The sequence below is a fragment of the Strigops habroptila genome, chromosome Z (assembly GCF_004027225.2).
Source record: "Strigops habroptila isolate Jane chromosome Z, bStrHab1.2.pri, whole genome shotgun sequence".
Classification (NCBI taxonomy): Eukaryota; Metazoa; Chordata; class Aves; order Psittaciformes; family Psittacidae; genus Strigops; species Strigops habroptila.
The window spans coordinates 39,222,034-39,240,753 of NC_044302.2; the positions used below are offsets into that span (position 1 = coordinate 39,222,034).

At 37.1% G+C, this 18,720-nt stretch overlaps 1 protein-coding gene across 5 annotated transcripts in view; it reads right to left on the reverse strand.

The window, feature by feature from the left end:
• Positions 1–18,720, reverse strand: part of SRFBP1 (serum response factor binding protein 1) — a 79,658-nt gene that overhangs the window by 18,322 nt on the left and 42,616 nt on the right. For all 5 annotated transcript variants that reach the window (XM_030512090.1, XM_030512087.1, XM_030512088.1 and 2 more), the window contains one exon: positions 9,720–9,791. In XM_030512090.1, coding sequence (XP_030367950.1) covers positions 9,720–9,791 — 72 coding nt within the window. The remainder of the gene's footprint in view (positions 1–9,719; positions 9,792–18,720) is intronic.

Consider the following 18,720-nt stretch of genomic DNA (forward strand, 5'->3'; position numbering starts at 1 on the left):
GCACACAGAACAGCCACCATTATGCTCAGAGGCTCTTGGTCATCTTCTGGGCCATTACATTATTATTACTTAACTCTGGCATGCAGAATTTCCCTGATGTGTAACCACTCAACCGTTTCAATCATTATGCAGTTATTTGTATGCCAAACCCAAGAAAAACTAGACCACCACCCTTTACATTTAATGCTGTTACACTATCACTAAATGACTAGTTACCTCATGTTTCCCGTACTTCTTTTACCTAGTAATCTTGCCATAGAAGGGCAACATGATGTAAATTTAAGCTCTCATTTTAAACCAAGCTGTACCTTTTTAATGTAGCCAGTCTTAGCAGCCACATCCGTTGACAACTAATAGGTGAGATTTTTTTTTTTTTAAAGAGAATTCCAATAATGCAAGAACACCTAATTTTATGTTTTTAAAAGTTCAAGCAATAGTGCCTCCAGCGCTTTTCACCTAATTTTCCAGTGTTAACAGACTGATGGGCTTCATATTGAGCATATTGAGCTGAAAAGCTTTTTTTTTTTTGAGTTTTTATTTTCATAAATCTCAGTTTCTTAATCCTGAGTTGCAGCACTTTAAGAACTGATCTGGATAGGAAAGAGGGAAAGATATCAGAATGGTTTTGTACTTCATTTTTATATGATACATAATGAAAAACTGATAGAGTTTCATTTATAAAAATAAGAGCAAAACACAGCAGCAGCTGTTTTTCATTTTTAGAAATATCAGGAATGTCAGACTATTTTTTTTTCATGATTTTGTAATGCAATTCTGAGTCACACTAAAAAGCATATATGCAAAAAGAGTTTTTCCAGTTAGTAATGTGTGAGTAGCTCTCAGTCTTTAACATAAGTCATTACAATTGTATAATATAACATTAAAGTCATCTGCACACTTTAAGTTCTCCAAGCAACCAAAATAATGAAACATTTGAACTCATGTATATTCTACTTTACATCCTCTCTTCTTGCACTTACATTCAGTGCCAACTCTATGGTGCTTCTCAAAACAAGATCAAGCGGCAATGAACTACGGCCACCTTTCCCTCAGTGGGACACTGATCTCGGTTTCTCACATACACTAAAAAAAACTCTCTGCTAGAAGTTAATGCTTTTAAAACCACCTCCAGTAACCTTGGCTGCAATTGCTCAATAGGTACCACTACCAATACATAGAGGATTGGCAGATGACAAGACAAGGAAAACACTCTGCTTTCTTATTTTGTTGAGTATATACTCCCTGCCCCTTCATGTAGATCTACTTTATAAACTGATTACTCTCCCTAGGGATGCATATAAAGGACGTAATTCAAAGATTCCATCTTTAGTACCTAAATGAATTAAAGGCAACTGAAAACTCTCACTATTATTATCTGTCCTAAATTTGTAGCTTCTCTAATCTCATTTAACATTTTCTGTTTGCTGCCGTAATTCTGACTAGAGGCTGTAGTACATTTATAGTACCCAACTTTTATTACAGTTGTAGCTTCCATTCAAAATGCTTCTTAGTGCTTCTCTTTTCCTGCAATATATTTGTGCTGATTGACTTAAAATACAGTGCTCCCCAACACAGCACCATCATGCACATACATCCTGCCCCATTATCCCTGTAAAGATTGCATCTGTTGAAGACCTGGTGGAAGAAGGATACCTACTATATCTGTGACGATGCTGTATGTCAGGTATTCTAGTTTCCCTCCACTAACTTTTTTGGTTCAAGGGTTGGTATGGAAGCATTTGTAATTTACACCCTTTCTCTGTAGCTTAGCACTGGAGGTGCCAATCACCTGGCACTGTAGGCAGTCTGATTTACCTTCATTCTTTACTGGACCAAGCTGCCTAGTACAAGTTTGACTATGACGCAGCTCATCTTTCCTGTCCAGCTTTCTCTTGCCCCAAAGGTTCCCTATACACCTAGGTCTCTCTATTTTATACCATGCTTTCACCCATTCACTGAGATGCTGGACCTCTGCCCTGCCTTTTGGCCATTGTATGCAAGTTGGAACAATACTGTGGAGAAGGATACAAAGCAGATTCTGGACCTTACTTTATTAAAACCAAAACACAACCCAAACCTTGAGAGCTTCTTCTTATGCTACATTTTTTTACTGCATTTCCCCCCCACCCCCGCAAGGAAAGCATAAAGCCAACTGACTCCCCAAGAGCTTTATTGACAACAGTATGCCTGCCCACATTCTGGTCTGACACACCGAATAAATGAAATTAACATATTCAAATCAAAAGCAATCACATCACTTTTGAATTTGAGCCTTGTCTAAGGGCAGGAAAACGTTTTAATCTTGAACAGTCGGTTCTGCCAGGCAACAAAATTAGGTAATACAGCTTCATAGAAATGCAAATGAGTGGTAAAAAGATCCCTGGACCAGTAATATAAAATTTGACAGGAGACAGCCTTTATGTATCAGAGATAAACACAGTATCTCTGTGAAAAACTGCTAAAGTTACTAGCAGTTTATTTCAATACCAAATTTTTAAAAGATTCTTCCCAGAATGGACAAAATCCAAGCTGTAATTAAACTGATATTACTGCAATTGCTATTCAGATGGTAACTTTGGTCTATCTTCTTGCTCTCGAATGGTGGCACAACCCTACTGAAGCACGTCTGGCAGCTCAATCTGAATGCAAAGGGACTAATGGAGATAAGATCTACAAATTGGCACAGAGAAAGTAACAGAGATAGAGTGTGTGTGAGGAATGGCCACCTCCCAAAGGTGGGAGAGCAATGGACAGAACACGGCACAGACAGGAGGTTGAACTCTCCCATTGGAAGTCTGGGAAAGGTGTGGCACTGGCTGGACTAGCAGACAGACGGACAACTGCGTAGAGTAGTAGGTGGGAGTAGAGTGAAGAAAGATTTGTCAAAACCTGACAGACTTAGTTTTATACTGACATAAAACCTGAGTTACAGTCACAGCAATGGACTCTAGGCTCTAAAATATAGAGGAGTATACATAAAAGACATGCTGAACTGCTTGCAGTTCAAGTGATCACATTGGAAGATGAGGAACTTTCAGGAAAAGAAAACAAAAAACAATCAGTCACACAGAGAAAGAAAGTATTTACGCCTGAATGTGAAATTCTTCACTTCGTCAGTAGTCTTAGGAAGACCACAGACATTCCTGTTTAATGTTAACATCTGGTGTTTGACATGGAAAATTCTCAAGAAACAGTGGCTTCATAGATTCAGTGTAACTTCCATTCAAATAGAGTCAAAATGCTCAGGACAAAAAGAATTCAACGCTACAACACTGATTCCCAGCACCATATCAATTATTTTAGCCCGTGTTACAGGAAATTGTGCTATTAAATCAGATCTCCAGCAACAGATCTCCAAAATCCTAAGATGTTGACAGATGCAACTGTTACATAGAGAAAAGTATACCTAGTATCTGATATGCAAATGGAATACCTTTATTTCCATACTGAAATAAGAAAGGAACATAACATTTTAACATGTAGGAAAATAAATACTGTCTTCAGCATAAACACACTGTTGGAGAACGGAAACATCTTTGGACTTACAGGGTTAATACATTCATTCTATAGAAAAAGTAAGTAAAGTTTCCAGTAATTGATACTTAGAAAGGGGCCTGAAGGGAGGAACGTGATGAAGATTGTTGAGTCCAGGTAGGTGACTATTAAGCTATTAAGTTACCACATTTTCTTTCTATAATTATGCTCTGATTGTCTATGCATAATTTCTAATTTAAGAAGAGTGTGACAGCGAAGATTTAGATAGAAGTTTTCATGGATCCCTCAAAAACACCAGCCATTCACACCCACGTTGCCAAAATCAAACTACAAAACAGCAAAGTGAAAAGAATTAATGATAAGCATATTATACAAAGCTGATGGACTATCACATCAATATTACACAAAAAACTGATTCATACAGTAGTTCTCTCCCTATGGTTTATGGATTGCAAACAAAATATTTTCATAAGCAAAGAATGTTAAAAATTCACATAATTATTTAGTTATACTGCTATTTGAGGCACTAAGAACAGAAGCAGAAATTTTGTATCAGTAACAACATCTATCCTAATCAGTATGTTTTTGTAGTGAATAGAATTCTTCAGGGGGATTTGGGGGAGAGAAAGAAGGAGGTTGTAGAAAAAATCCCCCAAAGGCCAAACGAAAGACAGCAACTATTCTGTGCTTGATCCAAAGCCTTTGAAGTTAATGGAAAGTCTTCAATTAAACTGCAAGAGAGTTTGCGTCAGGCCCCTTCTATGATTTAGTGCATTTCCTCAGATTAAATCCACAGAGAAAACTGAGGTTTTGTTTTCATGTATTTTCCACCAGAAAGCACATTTTAAAAATAAAGGTAAAGATCACAACTGTACATTTAGGATTGTCAGCTAAAATACAAACCTTTATATTTTTTTAAATTTAGAAAACGCAGATATGACTGCTCCTCCATGGATGCAGATGTGTTTAAATCAAAAGTTCTACTCGGTTCAGAAAAGATTCCTTTTTTCCCTGTCATGCAGTTAGGAAGTAAGCAGCAGTATCATGTTTAAAATTTCTTCAATAAGGAATTGTATTCATTAGAATAAATGTTCTTCATTTATTAGTTGTGGAACCATGTCTTGTATGGGTTAGCGTCTTATAACCAAAGATTACTAGCTAGTGATATACATAATTACTAACTACTAATTAGTGCCGTGAAGTTAGTAATTTATTAAAGTCTGCTAACTTCACTTTCATAGATTGTTGGTGTGAAATATGATTTGAGTGTAAATCTACAAAGAAGAACACAAACCAGCACAGGCACAGTGACTACCCTGTCCTTGCTCTTTTTTTGGTTGCTGATTTGAGAGAGGTTGTGGACTGATAAACAGATCAATCTCAGGTCATCACCTGCAGAGTTTAAAAAGGTGGTATGAATCTGAGAAACGCTATTTTGATAATGCGATTTAAACACTCTTTTGAAAGAAATAAAGGTAATACATAACCAGGCCTGTCACCTTTCTTGTCTTTGTCTGTCCTGGGCAGAAATACCCTTCTACCTCTTTCTCATGTCCTTCTTGCTGAAGGAATTCCTTAGTTCCGCACCAGAGATCCAGTGAATTCATGGAGGAATTTAGGAGGTAAACAGGGTGTTCTCACATGTGAAGCAATAGAACTCTCATTTGATACATCACAGAAAACCCTTCTTATTACTGTTAGTATTTTAGCTAGTTCCCTGATCCAGATTCAAGACATGTAGGTAAAGAGCCATGAACATTAAATTCACTCACTCCTGAAATAACCCCCAGAACTTTAACTGTAGCATAACAGCCTTTGGGTATCCACTAAAAATACACGGACCTGGGGCTAGACAGCACTAATACTATCACTCCAAAATCATGTTAAGTACAGCTGCCCTTATTAGGCAGCTTAGACTTTTGATGACCAACATCACACTGTGCACCAGCCTGTTCAGTCAAATCCTGGCACGTCATGCACAGCTGTGCATGAGCTGCCTGAGATCTTATTTCTAAAGCCTTCAAATGCCTTTTAAATTCCAAATGAGACAAAATTGGTTCTTGAACATGAGGCGATCCAAAATAAGCTCACCAGGCCTTACATTAGCAAGAAAAGGAAAAAAAAAAAAAAAAAGGTAGAGAGAGAGAAAGAAAAAAGAAGTGCTTTTAAGAGTTAGTAATGGCTTGCACTTCTGGATTTCTGGTCTAGAACAAATTTCTCAATGCACTTAGAAATTGTGGGATGCTTTTCAGTAATCTTGAGCCACAGAGGGATGTGGTGTGCCCCCAACAACCTTTGAAGATCACAATATCTTCAAAATTTGCTCTGCAAAATCCTCTTTTCAGACAAGCATCTCCATGATTCAAACATGACAGGACTGGAGTAACAGGTGAAAATACAAGACTTAGTAGGAAAAGGTGGTGCACTTCTCAAGGACCACAGATTACAGCTCAGTGGAAAAAAAAGGAAAACTATGCTACTAAAGTTATGTGAAGACTGCATCTGGAAGCAAAAAAGTGAGGATGTATTTATCATCTGCAAATGTTTGCTAGTATTTCTACAAGTCAGAAGCATGTGCTCAATTCAAGCTCGGACACTAACGTATACTGCTACTCTATTCTTTACACAAAGAAGAATACAATAATCCTTTGCAATTTCAGTTTCAATCTCCCTCCCATCCTCCCCCAAATCTGAAAGTTGATAAATTTTGAAGTACGCAGACTTTACTATTTGGAAAAAAATAAGAAATATTTTGGTTTAAGGCAAGATGGCACCCCAGATCAGTGCTTGTATTAGAGAGTTTAATTATGTTGGAGCAGAATTCTGTCATTCTGAGTGTTTAAAAAACAGGGTTTGTTTTTCCTGATGTCCTATATATCAAAAAATATTGGAAGAAAAACTATGGATGCTACAATATGTTAGTCAATATCTGTTAGAATAGTGCAAAGGCAGCAAAATCAACTGTGGTTATGATGAAGGTATTCACACGTGGACCAATGTCCCCTTTTCTGGAGAAACAGCACAGATGATACATACAATTTCTCTAATATCGTAAAAATATTAATACATATTAACCTATCTATCCTGTCTATCTTCATGTATCTAAGTTACTTTATATCTATGTTCGCAATAAGTTGAAGATAACAGTTAAGACCTTTGTCAGTTCCCAAGTCAGTTTCCTGCCTGTAATGAACAGCATTTTTAAGATTAGCTTCTGATTTGTAATTTTCGTGTGCTGGAGCACAACACTAATGAACCAAGCCTCCTGTATCAGTGCAGGTAATATACGCTGTAAGGAACACTTCAAAGTGCAATCACAGCTAGAAATACCAGTTTAAATGAACATTAGACAACAGATCTGCCAAGTTTTTTAATTTTATTAATGGCTGGCAAATGTATTTGTTGCAGACAGTACAGAAAGTGCACAAAACCTTAGTCAAAACCTAGAAAATACAGGACCTGCTTTTCAACAGCTGTAACTAAGCGCCAACAATATAAGGTCTAGATAAAGTTGCATGACAACATTCATTACAATTTTTACAATAGAATTTATCACGTTGATAGCAATGGTGCCAGCCACAGCAGTATTAAACTGGATTAAAAATATTTCAGCAGAGGTAAACGACTGTTCGCCTACTGTTTCGTGCCTTACAGTAACATCGTAAGCCCTGTAACATTTTTAAAAATTAGAAAAAGAAGAAGTCCTGTTGTTACGTGGCTGGTGACTCTTGCCAACTCACTCTGCAACTATCATAAATCTGATTTGATTATTAGCAACCATCAATACAGCAATATTGACAGCTAAATCATGGAAACTTAAGTTAGAGTGCCTCTTGCTAAACACTTAGTACAATTTTATTCTATTTGACTGAAATCTATGCAAACTCTTTTTAAATAGAAAAATATGCTTATCTTATTCTGAAAAGTATTGGAGAAACATAGTAATGGAACATAAAATCTCAGTGGGCAGAAGGAATTAAACAAATATCTTGACTACATGTCCACTACTCAAAACTAATATTCAGCATTCCACAGTGAATTAAAAGCAGACTGCCTTTTATCAATGAAAACAAACTGATCCTGAAAATGAAAACAGCCGCAGGATGTTTTCCTTCAAATATTTCGAAACTCAAGTTAATAAAAAGGTAAACAGTGTGGTCTGCATTTCATGTGACCTACAGAATACTGCTAGGGTTAGAAAATCAATGTTTTTTTAAATTGTATGCTTAATAACTAACTGTGGGAAAAGAGGAAATAATATATTGAAAAATTCACTTTTGTTAAAGCATAGAAGGGATGCCGCCTTCACGTGGGGATAGGCTACGGCCAACCAATAGCAACCAATAAAGTTATGATGGCCTAGCCACCAACTGTCAACAGCACTGTAATAATTAATTGTACATGTTATTCTACTGCAGTAAGGTTAAAAACCCTCTATGGGTTTAAAAAAGTATCAGTACCCATCCATAAACCTGATTTTAAACATGAGACACATTCACTATAAAATGCGAGATTAACAGAGTTTCATACAACCAAAAACAGGATCAGCAGCAGAAAATACCAGAAAAACCAGTTCTAAACCCGAAGTCAATTCCATGAAGATATCTGTATTATTTGATTTCAAGTCTTACAGCTAAATGAAAACCTATAATAAGAAAACATGAGAAGCATACAGTCTGCCATAAATATGAATACATCACAAATAATGGGACAAAATAAGCTAGTAAGATTAGTAGTGGTTTCTTTGTATTCTTGGCAATAAAACTGTCCTCTTAGAAAATAAAATTTCAACCGTAAACCTGTTAACTCTTTTAAAACAAAAGCATCAATTATTTCAATACTTTATGCAACCAGCATAAGCCTGGTGTATTTGAATTCTCTGCAGAAGAAACTCCTACAGGAAGTAACAAAGTGTCTATTTGAATTTAGCATCCCCCCTCAATCTGAAATTCCTCTCAATGTGTCCTCACACATCCAGAATCTTCACTTCTGCACCATTTCTAACATGACAGTAATCAGTTTCTAACTAGCCCACCCACAGACTTGAAAATCTTGGTCAAATAAATTTAAAGAAGAATGCTGCTTTTTAGCTCCACGTTAGCATATCTCTGACCTTTTCTTTACTCTCTTCTATCATTAAGAGAAGAAAAAGCAGTAAGATGCTTCCATCCAAATTTTGCTCCAGAAATACCAAATTCCTATGATATTTTCCTATTAAATTGATTTTGCTTACATGAAGCATGGAAATCCTGCTAAGCACTATGCTAATAGCTGAACTACATCACACATGACTGTGCTTTGCAACAGCACAGTTATGTTACAAACTAATGATGCCATTATCGGAAGAAACTACCAAATTCTACACCAAAAATTAGCCTGTGGGCTATAAAGATTTCAGGCTCCTTCAGTGGAGGACTCACTGGGAGTCCTCATTCCTATAAAAATCTAGGATAACGTGAAGGAAAAATATACAATTTCATCTGCTGATATTTTTTGATTCAGAATCACTTTCTGGCATCATTTCTGCAGCACATCACTTAAAACAGTACTTATTTCTGCTCTTCTTCACTTTTCTTTTAGAGCATCCAGTAGCACTTAATCTCAACTACTGCTTATTCCAACAAGCATCTTCCCACTTGTATGTCTTCATTTCATTTCTTACAGATATCACTACCTAGACAGTTAATAGTTAATGATCTACCATCAGTGGGCTTTAGGAGAAATATCACACTGAAATTAATGAGCCACAGGGATGTTAAAATTCCACCTTTATTTCAAGCTAACGTTTGTCACGTTTTGTTAACATGTGGAAACTTCTCTCTGCATCTAAAATTATTTAAAGCCTTTTTCCAAATGTTTTTGAAAGCCTAAATTACATACACTAACTGAACTATCTATATGTACTATATAAACAAAACAGATTTATTTATAAAGACTCAAACCCCACTACTATGTTTGCTGGTATTCTATTTCCGTTAGTAAGGATTAGCCCACCAGCCTAGATGACAAAGACACTTGTATAAAGGAGATACACAATTTTTTGTAGATATGTCCTAGTGGATAGATTTCCTTAGAAAAGTAAGGTCTACAATGAAGACGCAATATAACATACTGAACACACTGTGCTAATGCATGTACTCCAACCCACATATGTACCTTTTCCTAAGCAGTGCTCTCACACTCACAGAAGCAGGGGAATAATAACAAAAACCAAAAAGCTTTACCTTTCTGCAGACACTTTCAAAATCAACTTCTGTCCTAAGAGCAAGTCTGGTAACTTCATCTGGCTTTATTTCCTGTAGACAAAAGATATATTTATTCTTCTTATGATCAGACTTTACAAAGTATCTTCTACTACTGAGGGTAATAGAGATTTTCAACAGCAAAATATGCAAAAGTGTGATTTCATTTACAGAAATATTTAAATTGCCTGTGTTGTTGTGCTACAAATAAACTTTCAAACCCACATCTTAAGACTCTGAAGTTACATCAGAACTCATCAACATATGTGAATATGCAAGTTTAAGACAATGAAAATGATTTTGAGAAGAACAAAAACAACTCTCTTTTCTGCAGAGTGACTACACATGCAGTTTTCATTCCCAGACTTTAGCATTTCCATTGGCAGCTGGAACAGAGGACTGGAAATCCTGGACAAGCGGATTTTGTTAAAAGTTGGTATTTTACAAAACATGTCCCCATGACTGATTTCTTGTTCTTCTAAAATATATAGTTTATATATGTTGTATTACAAAATGCCTTATTAATCTTATCAAATTGAACGCACTGAATATTGGTTTTTCTTCCTAGGACACTGCATCAAATAAATCATGTTACATACCAGTTGTTTGCCAGATGGCTATTTTAAAAGCAGTTTAACTACAGTTATGAAGAGTCCAAATAACTTCCACACATTCATAGTTCCGGAAAATGAAAAACTTTGTACAAAGAAACCTAGTTACTTTGATAGCTTTCACCTAGATCTAGTCTATGTCACAGTGATGGTGATACTTCTTCAACACCTCAAGAAAATGATGTTTGCTGAATTTCCACAACTCCAGGAAAGTAGTGAAGACTTAAACATAAAATATGGAGCAGTCTGCACGCTTCCTTAGATGTAATTTTAGGAAAAACTAAGGCGCTTACTTTCTTATAGAGGGTCATATCTTGCATTTCAAAACCTTATGTTGTCCTTCCTTCTGTATGTTAGACACCATACAGAGAGTCTGCATCCTACCTAGATCTTTAAGGTGTGGCATAAATTGCATGTCTTAAAACTATATGCAAGCATATAAGAACGGGAATAAAGGAACAGCTGAAATCAAATTAACAGACCAAAAAAAAATTTATTTTTGTGAATGTCAAAAGAGCTTCCTCATAATGAGGTCTAAAAGTCTGTAAAATCATCTCCCAGAGATACCGGTGGAAGCCCCATTACTTGAAGGACTCCAGACTGGAAAAATGCTGGTGGATGTAGGAAACAATCTCCCACTGGCAGATGGACAGTTGGATGACCTAATAGAATCTAGAGATGGAAAAGACCTATGATTCAGTTTTCCATTACTTCCCAAAGTGTTTCACAGATGGTAAAAGTAGGACATTGTTGTTAAGTGACATGCTTACTGTCACATCGTTGGTTGGGGGCTATGAATAAAGCTCTGGAACCCAGTACTATTCATTAAATCAAGCTGTTGCTTTATTAAAAAAAGAAAAAAGATAACTTATATGATCTTAACTCCAAATTAAACTATTTCCTGTCTCTTTAGGATTTAAATGCAACAACCTGGTTCAGACTAAAGGCAGGCAAACTTCAGGAATACCTACACTGGAATGACAAAGGTTTAATTTTTATATGACAATACTGCAGAATTCCATTAACACTGCAGAACCATGCATGATAACAGAGAAAGAATTACAGCTTGGAATGTGAAGTCATGAATGGAGCTTCACTGAAATGCTTGGTATACAGAATGAGGCCAAGAACTTCCTGTTAAGGCTTAAACCCCCAAATTTATAAAGCATCTCCTTTACTTCTCTTAGATTTAAGGCAAACCAAACATTTTTGACTTATATATAGACTTCAGCAGCACCCTGGTTTTGCAAAAGCAGCCACATAAGTCCAGTTATTGGAATAGATAAGACCTTTCTTCTGTGTCTGCTAATGGTCAACAGCAGACAAGAAAACAGAAAAAGGACATAGTGGTATTTTGGCCAGCAGAGTTTTCTCAACTTTGAGATGCATGTAGCTCAAGAACTCCTGACCCACAAAAAGAACCTCTGTATTGAATATCTATTATGAATTTTTCTTTCACGTATTACGTTAAATGATGTTTTAAGCAGCTGCCACCTCCAGCATCTCTAGGATCAGTCCAGGGATTCTTCCAGTCCTGCTGCTGGAGCCCTGCCTGGCGCATCCAAGGACCTGGAGGTCTCCATCCCAGTTCTGTAGATGTGGCAGTTGCTTTCTCATTGGCAGGTTCAACTAGCCGTGAAGCTCAGCTATGCAGCTAGCTGCCACAGACAAGGCACTGTCTTTGACAGCACCCACATGCAACATACCCAGGACCCACAAGAACTTAAGTACAGCCAGCCAAGCTCTCTTTCTCCTTTTCATCTGGTCAGGATTGAAAGTATGCCCCCTCCCTTACCCTCCAGATTCATAAGCACATGCACATTTGTGGATCCCTCAAGTATCAGCACAGCATATCCCTCTGTCCATCTAATACTCCTCTGCCTGGGTCCAGAGCCCTTTCACCCATCTCATGGGCTTCCTACTTGCTGGCTGGCAGCAAGTTGCTACCAGGCAGATGCATGCTCTCACACTCCAGTCTTATAGCTACTCTTGTCTTCAAGGCACCTCATGCTCACACGTCCCTCCCAAACACCAGCAAGGGCCCTCTACCCACCCAATATTCCTTCCCAGAGCCGGTGCCTCCCACTAACTGCTAGTCCAACTTGAACTAGTGAATTACACATGCCAGAAACACACACGTGGGATCAAACCATGTGAGAATACAGACACTCTGCCTGGCCCCATCAGCAGCAGGCACCAAACACACAGGCTGTGACCTGCAGTCCCAGTCCAGATGCCGTGCCAAGAGCCTCACTTGCTTCACTCAGCCCAGTGAAGCAAGTGAATCTCACCAAGCTGCAGCCAGGATACACACTGTCCCTGTCCTCTCCAGTTGGGATACATGCTGCTCCTGCCCCTCTGTGGCTGGAGCCGAGACCCTCACCCGCTCCTGCTTTTGACACTGCAGGCTCAGGGCACCTACACTCCAGGTCTGACTCCAGTTGCTGGCTCCGTATCCACTCATGCTGGTCCTCCCTATAGCTGGCACCTAGTCCTCAACAGCACTAGCACACATAGGATAAAGAGTGAGATTACATAGGGGAAAGATTTATAAAAAGATGAGAGACTGGCGATCAGACACAAGACTTGGTCACATCTTCCACATGTTCTGACACATCATAGCTGCTTTCTGAAATCGTGTTAATACATGGTATCATAACATCCTGCACCGGTAAGTTTCCAAGTTCAATGAGGTGTTACAACATTCCAAGAGAAGGGGGAATACAAAAGTTAACAAAGTACCAGATAGGTATGCTACTTTATGAAGTATCCAGTCCACAATAATCCAAGATTAGATAAATACAGACAAAGCCTCCCCACCAACCAACACACGCACTCTCCTCCTTTCCTTGAAAATAATCTCTGGCAAACATTTTAAACAATCCCCAAATACTTTTTTTTTTTTTTTTTTTTTTAGAAGAAAAAAAGCCTTCAAAATAAAGTCCTGACTGCTCTTAACAGATGATGAAAAACAAGTATCGGGAATAACAGTCACTTTTCCCCTGCATGCTGACAATGTTTTCTTTGTGAGAAAAAGACTACAAGTGCTACTGACTTTCAGATACACTACCAGTACTGATGGCACCAGTGCCCTAGCTAGCAAACGCTGGTACGCTTACGAATAATGTGTAGCAAGTAACATGGGACACAGATTGTTTTCTGAAATGCCAGTGCTATGTGTCATGTATAGTCAGTAACTATGGGTGGCAAAGACTGCCTCGAGCTGGGAAAAGGGAGTGCTGGGGCACAAGAAGGGATATTGTGGCATGCAGAACAGGTAGCTGTGGGCAACCATGCGGCTCTATACTAGCATCTAGTACCAGAGGCAGCAAGCTCACCCCACTACTTACAGAAACTTAGAAGAGCAGAGGTTTTTTGTTGTGTTTGTTACCTTTTTTTTAAATGATGAACTTATTAAATAAACTGTAACTGTCTTACACAGAAAGGCAAGACTATATTGAACAGAAATATGTCAAGCATAAATGACATCTGAAAATATGATTTCATGCCGATACTGATCATGGTTGCTCAGATCACACTTATGTGATACTGAGGAAGATATGATTTCTAACTTAGCAGGTACGGAAATGTAATTTATTGAATTGCCTTTGGAAGACAGGAAACACAAAAAAACTCCTCTCGGATGAGGCTTTGACACATCTCAGAAATGAACATTATTCACACAAAATGTATTCCCAGCTATGCTGTCTAAGGCAGTTTTAGATGACTCAGGGAAAAAAAAAAAGTTTGCCAATAGTGGCCTGTGGAAGCAATTTAGGAGTCCTCACACTATTAAAAATTGCCCAATTTCAATTTTTGTTTTGACTAGTATTTTCCTTCTACCTTTATCATACAATTAATTCATTGTCTTAATTATTTTTCACATTCTCTTAGCTGTATGAATGTTAAGCTTTTCCTTATGAAATCACTCCATATACACCATCTTTATAACATGATTCTTGTCTTTAAAAAAAAAGAGGAATTTCTAGAAAAAATAGATTGCAGAATCAGGTACATACAAGTAGATAACAACACTCACATCGAAAATCAAACATTTCTGATGAAATCGCAACTGCAGTTTGTTATCCATTACTGCACTTACATCTCAAAAAAAAAAAAAGTCATAATTTTTACGCTTGAACAGAAATTTAAGACTACTTTCTCACAAAGTTTCTTATATTTTTTTCCACAGCACTCAGTCTCATTTTGCTGTTTCCTGTCATTTGCCTAGGTTCCTTAGTGAGGAGAAAGGCACAGGAAAAAAACCCAAGCCTCATTTCAGGACAGGTCTTTAGCTTCTTTTTCTTCCCCTATAATTTAATCACTGGATGGCTTCCTGTCATAACCAGTTTCTTCCCCTAAGTCTGTAAAAGATCATTCACTCTGTGCATCAGCAGTCTTTGACTCTTACTGTAAATAATACCATTATGAAAACACACAAAAATGGGGTATCTTCAAAGTAATGAAATAAATCAGCCATGAAGGCTATATGCTTTTCAAAAAGAAACTAATTGCATGATAAGAGTACAAGTTTGTTTCAGCTATGAAGGCCTGTTTTCAAGAAATGCAGTACTCTAACTGGTTATATCAAACTGAGTATGAAGGAAAAGTGACACACTTTTCCCCTGACAATTTATAAATCTAAATCCTTTCTCAGTTATATATATACACACACATACGGACACCAGAATTTCTACAGATGTAAGTCTCATTAGTGGACCACCATAACAAACTAAATGGCATTCTGACAACGTAAAAAAAACCAAAACACAAAACCAACTAATTATCGACCCCCCAAGCCGTATCTTTCCAAGCTTCCATTTTACGAGATGAGAAACCAAGACTAGCAGTATTGCCAGGAAGGGAATTTGGATAAAAATAATAAACAGAACAGTAGGACAGAAAATTTAAACTGGTAAGCAAGAAAATCTGATATTGTCTAGTTAAGTTTGACTTAGACTTATTAATAACTTTATTAAACAGATTAGTGCTATACCAAGACGTCTGTTTTATTATAAAATCACTATGTAACTTTAACAGAAAAAGTTAAGCACTTTCAAGTAGCTGGCTGCCTTTCTACCAGGACTTACAAACTATTAACAGGTCACCTCTCAAGCTCCTTTTGAGTAATTAAATGTCCCAAACTTCATCTACCTCAGAATGAAAATTTGTCTCTGTGTAACCTTTTAAAGTCTTTTCTGCGTTTGCTCTGATTTTATAATCACAATTTTTAATATAGGAATAAAATGGGATGCAGTAGCTGTCTTGGTAATATCATAAAGGAAGAGAACTCTCATTCTAGACAAAGAGCCTATAGCCTTTCTCACTCCTGGAAATTTAGTCTTTCATTTGGCTTTACTTTTTCCCCCTCAATGGAATCCAGGCAATCCAGGTCACTCATCTTCATCCATCACCTTTAAATTGCATAAAATCCTGCCAGAGAGGTCTACTGATTTGTCTCAAATTTCTCTAACTGTAACCTGATGTTTGGTAAACTCAGAACACTGTATTTGCTTGTGACTGCATCTTCTGCAGTAAAGCTTTTGACACCTAAAGGCTCAGACTTTTGTTTTAATGATTTCCTGCTTTGTTGATTGTGACAAATAATCCCAAAAACCCTATTTATCTCCTCTGGCCAACTGACAACATGAGAACGCCTGAATGATGTAACCACACAATTTATTTTACTCAGTGCTAAGAAATAGAATGGATAATCATTAAAAAGTTCCATTCCTAATAATAATAATAAAGCTGATACTTTAATTTAAATGGATATAGTAACACTGCTAGATACTAAAAATTCTCTTGCTAGCTGTCCCTAGAAACCTGTAGTCTCTGTGCCCATAAATTTCTACTAAAAATATAGCACAATCTGAAAGCGTGGCAAGTAGAAACCATGTTTTTTTTTCATCTAGAATTCGATCCAGCATTTCAGCATTTCAAGTCTAAAAAGACCTGCCACTGCCTCCTGTTGCAGCAGACTGAAAACAGACACTTTACATACATCAGAAGTAGACTGATCTACAGGGAGTGTAGGACCAGCATTGTTGGGGCCAGTCCTGTCAGAGGTCTGAATTTGACTGATGACCAGAGAATTAGGAAGGTATATAGACTACCAAGTCACTTGTTGAGAATATTAGTGCCCTACAGGAGTCAAGTAAGTATCCAAATACCTCGATGCTAAAAGCTTCCCTGACTTTTTTTTTTTTTTCTTTAAAAACAGTCATTTAAAAAAAAAACCAAACAAACGCTGCCCCTGGCAATCCTAGAAACAGGTCAGCCTAGGCCAGCTCACCCACTGGCCCATGCAGCTTAAATGAGGATTCGCTCTGGGTGAACCATACTTGGAGCTCAGGACAGAGGATGTGCTAGGAAAAATCAGCATGTCAGCTCCCCCAGTTTACAGAATCCTCCTCATACTACACAGAGAAGGGCCTTGCTATGCCTCCCAAGCCACACTCAGTTAACACTAAATTTAAATAAAATGCAATTAAAAGCATTTACCTGTAATACTCAAAACAGATACACAAACATTTCTAAAATGCTTAGGTAAAGAAATGGGAGATTAGATATGCTGAATCTACTCATACTAAGGTCAAAGATCTCTGCCTTGCTCAGGTTGACTCACCATTCTTCCTGGCAAGGCAACACTGAGAATTTTCAATGTTTGTGCATATTTACACCACAGCCTGCACCTTTCAGATAGAAAAAGTGAGAAAGCCTATTTGGGAGCTACTGTCATGACTTCTTTGGTGACTCACTGGCACCTCACTGGCATAAACCCTTGCTTTTTAAACTACAGACAGATACAAAATCTAAGTGGCACAAACACGTAAAGCTTATAAAAATACACAGTACTCTACTGGGTGCTAACATAGACTATAAAGGATAGTGACCACTGTAGTGATGTGGTTTGATAAAATTCCAAAGTATATGGATGCACAGATTTAGCTTTCCACAGAAGTCAAGTTTTACTGTAAATACCTGTGTCCCAAAGAACAGACAACTACAGGAAAGCAAAACCACAACAGAATCAGACTCCATAGATCTTTTTTTGTTCCACCCGTCTAGCCAACAAAGCTTTTCCCGGCAACCTGACTGGATGACTTGATTCTATATCATCACATACTGAACCAGAGGTTTTATCCAGTGGAAATGCAGACATTTTCTCTTTAATTGCAGACAAAGTGAATTATAATTTAAATACATTCCCCTGTATCATTAGGGTTTATTATTATTATGTCCTATAGTAATTATAGTATGTTTCACTTATCAAATACCTAGATTCTGTATTACAAAGAGGAAGGAAAGCATAAAAAGAAAGGGTTCTACAGTTGCTCATTTTCCTAAAGTACACACTAAAGAAAATTTCATGTATTTTTTAATGACTTCATGTTTCATCAATTACCTTACATTTTTCAAAAGCTTTATAGAATTTAATAGTTTTATCTTGCCTTTTATTTTAGTAAATGACTTCTCAAAATAAAAAATAACCTTCCGTGAAATCATTAATTAGCAGCCCTGTTGGATTAATAACAAATTGGGCAGGAATACTACAGAACATATTAAGGAAAAATAGTAAAACTTAATTCTCATTTTAAAAAAACAAAACCAAGTAAGTCACTAGAGGAAATTATCAGAACAGAACTTCCCCAAAAAATGAAAGCTGTAGAAATATCTTATATTAAAGGAATATATGGCATTTGATTTTGATGAGAATTAACTATTACTACTCTGTTTAAAAAAAAAAAGGGGGGGGGGCACTCCAAAATTACCGTTAATCGTTGGGAACGCAAGAATGTATTTCGAGTGGAACTTGCCTAGCAATTGTTCTTTTGTAAACTACACTGGTGTCAGGTTTTTGCTGGCACCAATTTTAAACATTACTAAATGTCTACAGTATTGCTGTCTCAGTTTAGATCCAAGTGAAATTCAATGTCAACCTGTGAGTTTTCATCTACCAAGTTTCACACTACAAAGTTTTACAGTTTTCTGGTTTTTATTATTCCATAGAAAATTAGTCAGTAAAATACTCATCAAACAAAACTACACAATATTCCTCTAAACATCATTTTGTCCAAATGATATCTTCTTCTAGCTAAATATCCTTACTCTGCTACACTGTACAAGCTCTCTTAAAAGCAGAGCACGCAGCTGAGGCAAAGACTACTTATTCATGCAGTATAATAACAAAACTAAATGAAAAAATAACTCCCCAAAAGACTTCACATGGCTAGTTTGTTTAAGCTGTTGTAAAATACCCAAACTTTATTTGGCAAGTATAGGCTGCTCTTTTCTGCCACGTTTATAAACTAATTTAATATTTCAAGAGGTATGCAAGTCAAATGCCAGCAATTACATCAGTCTACTGA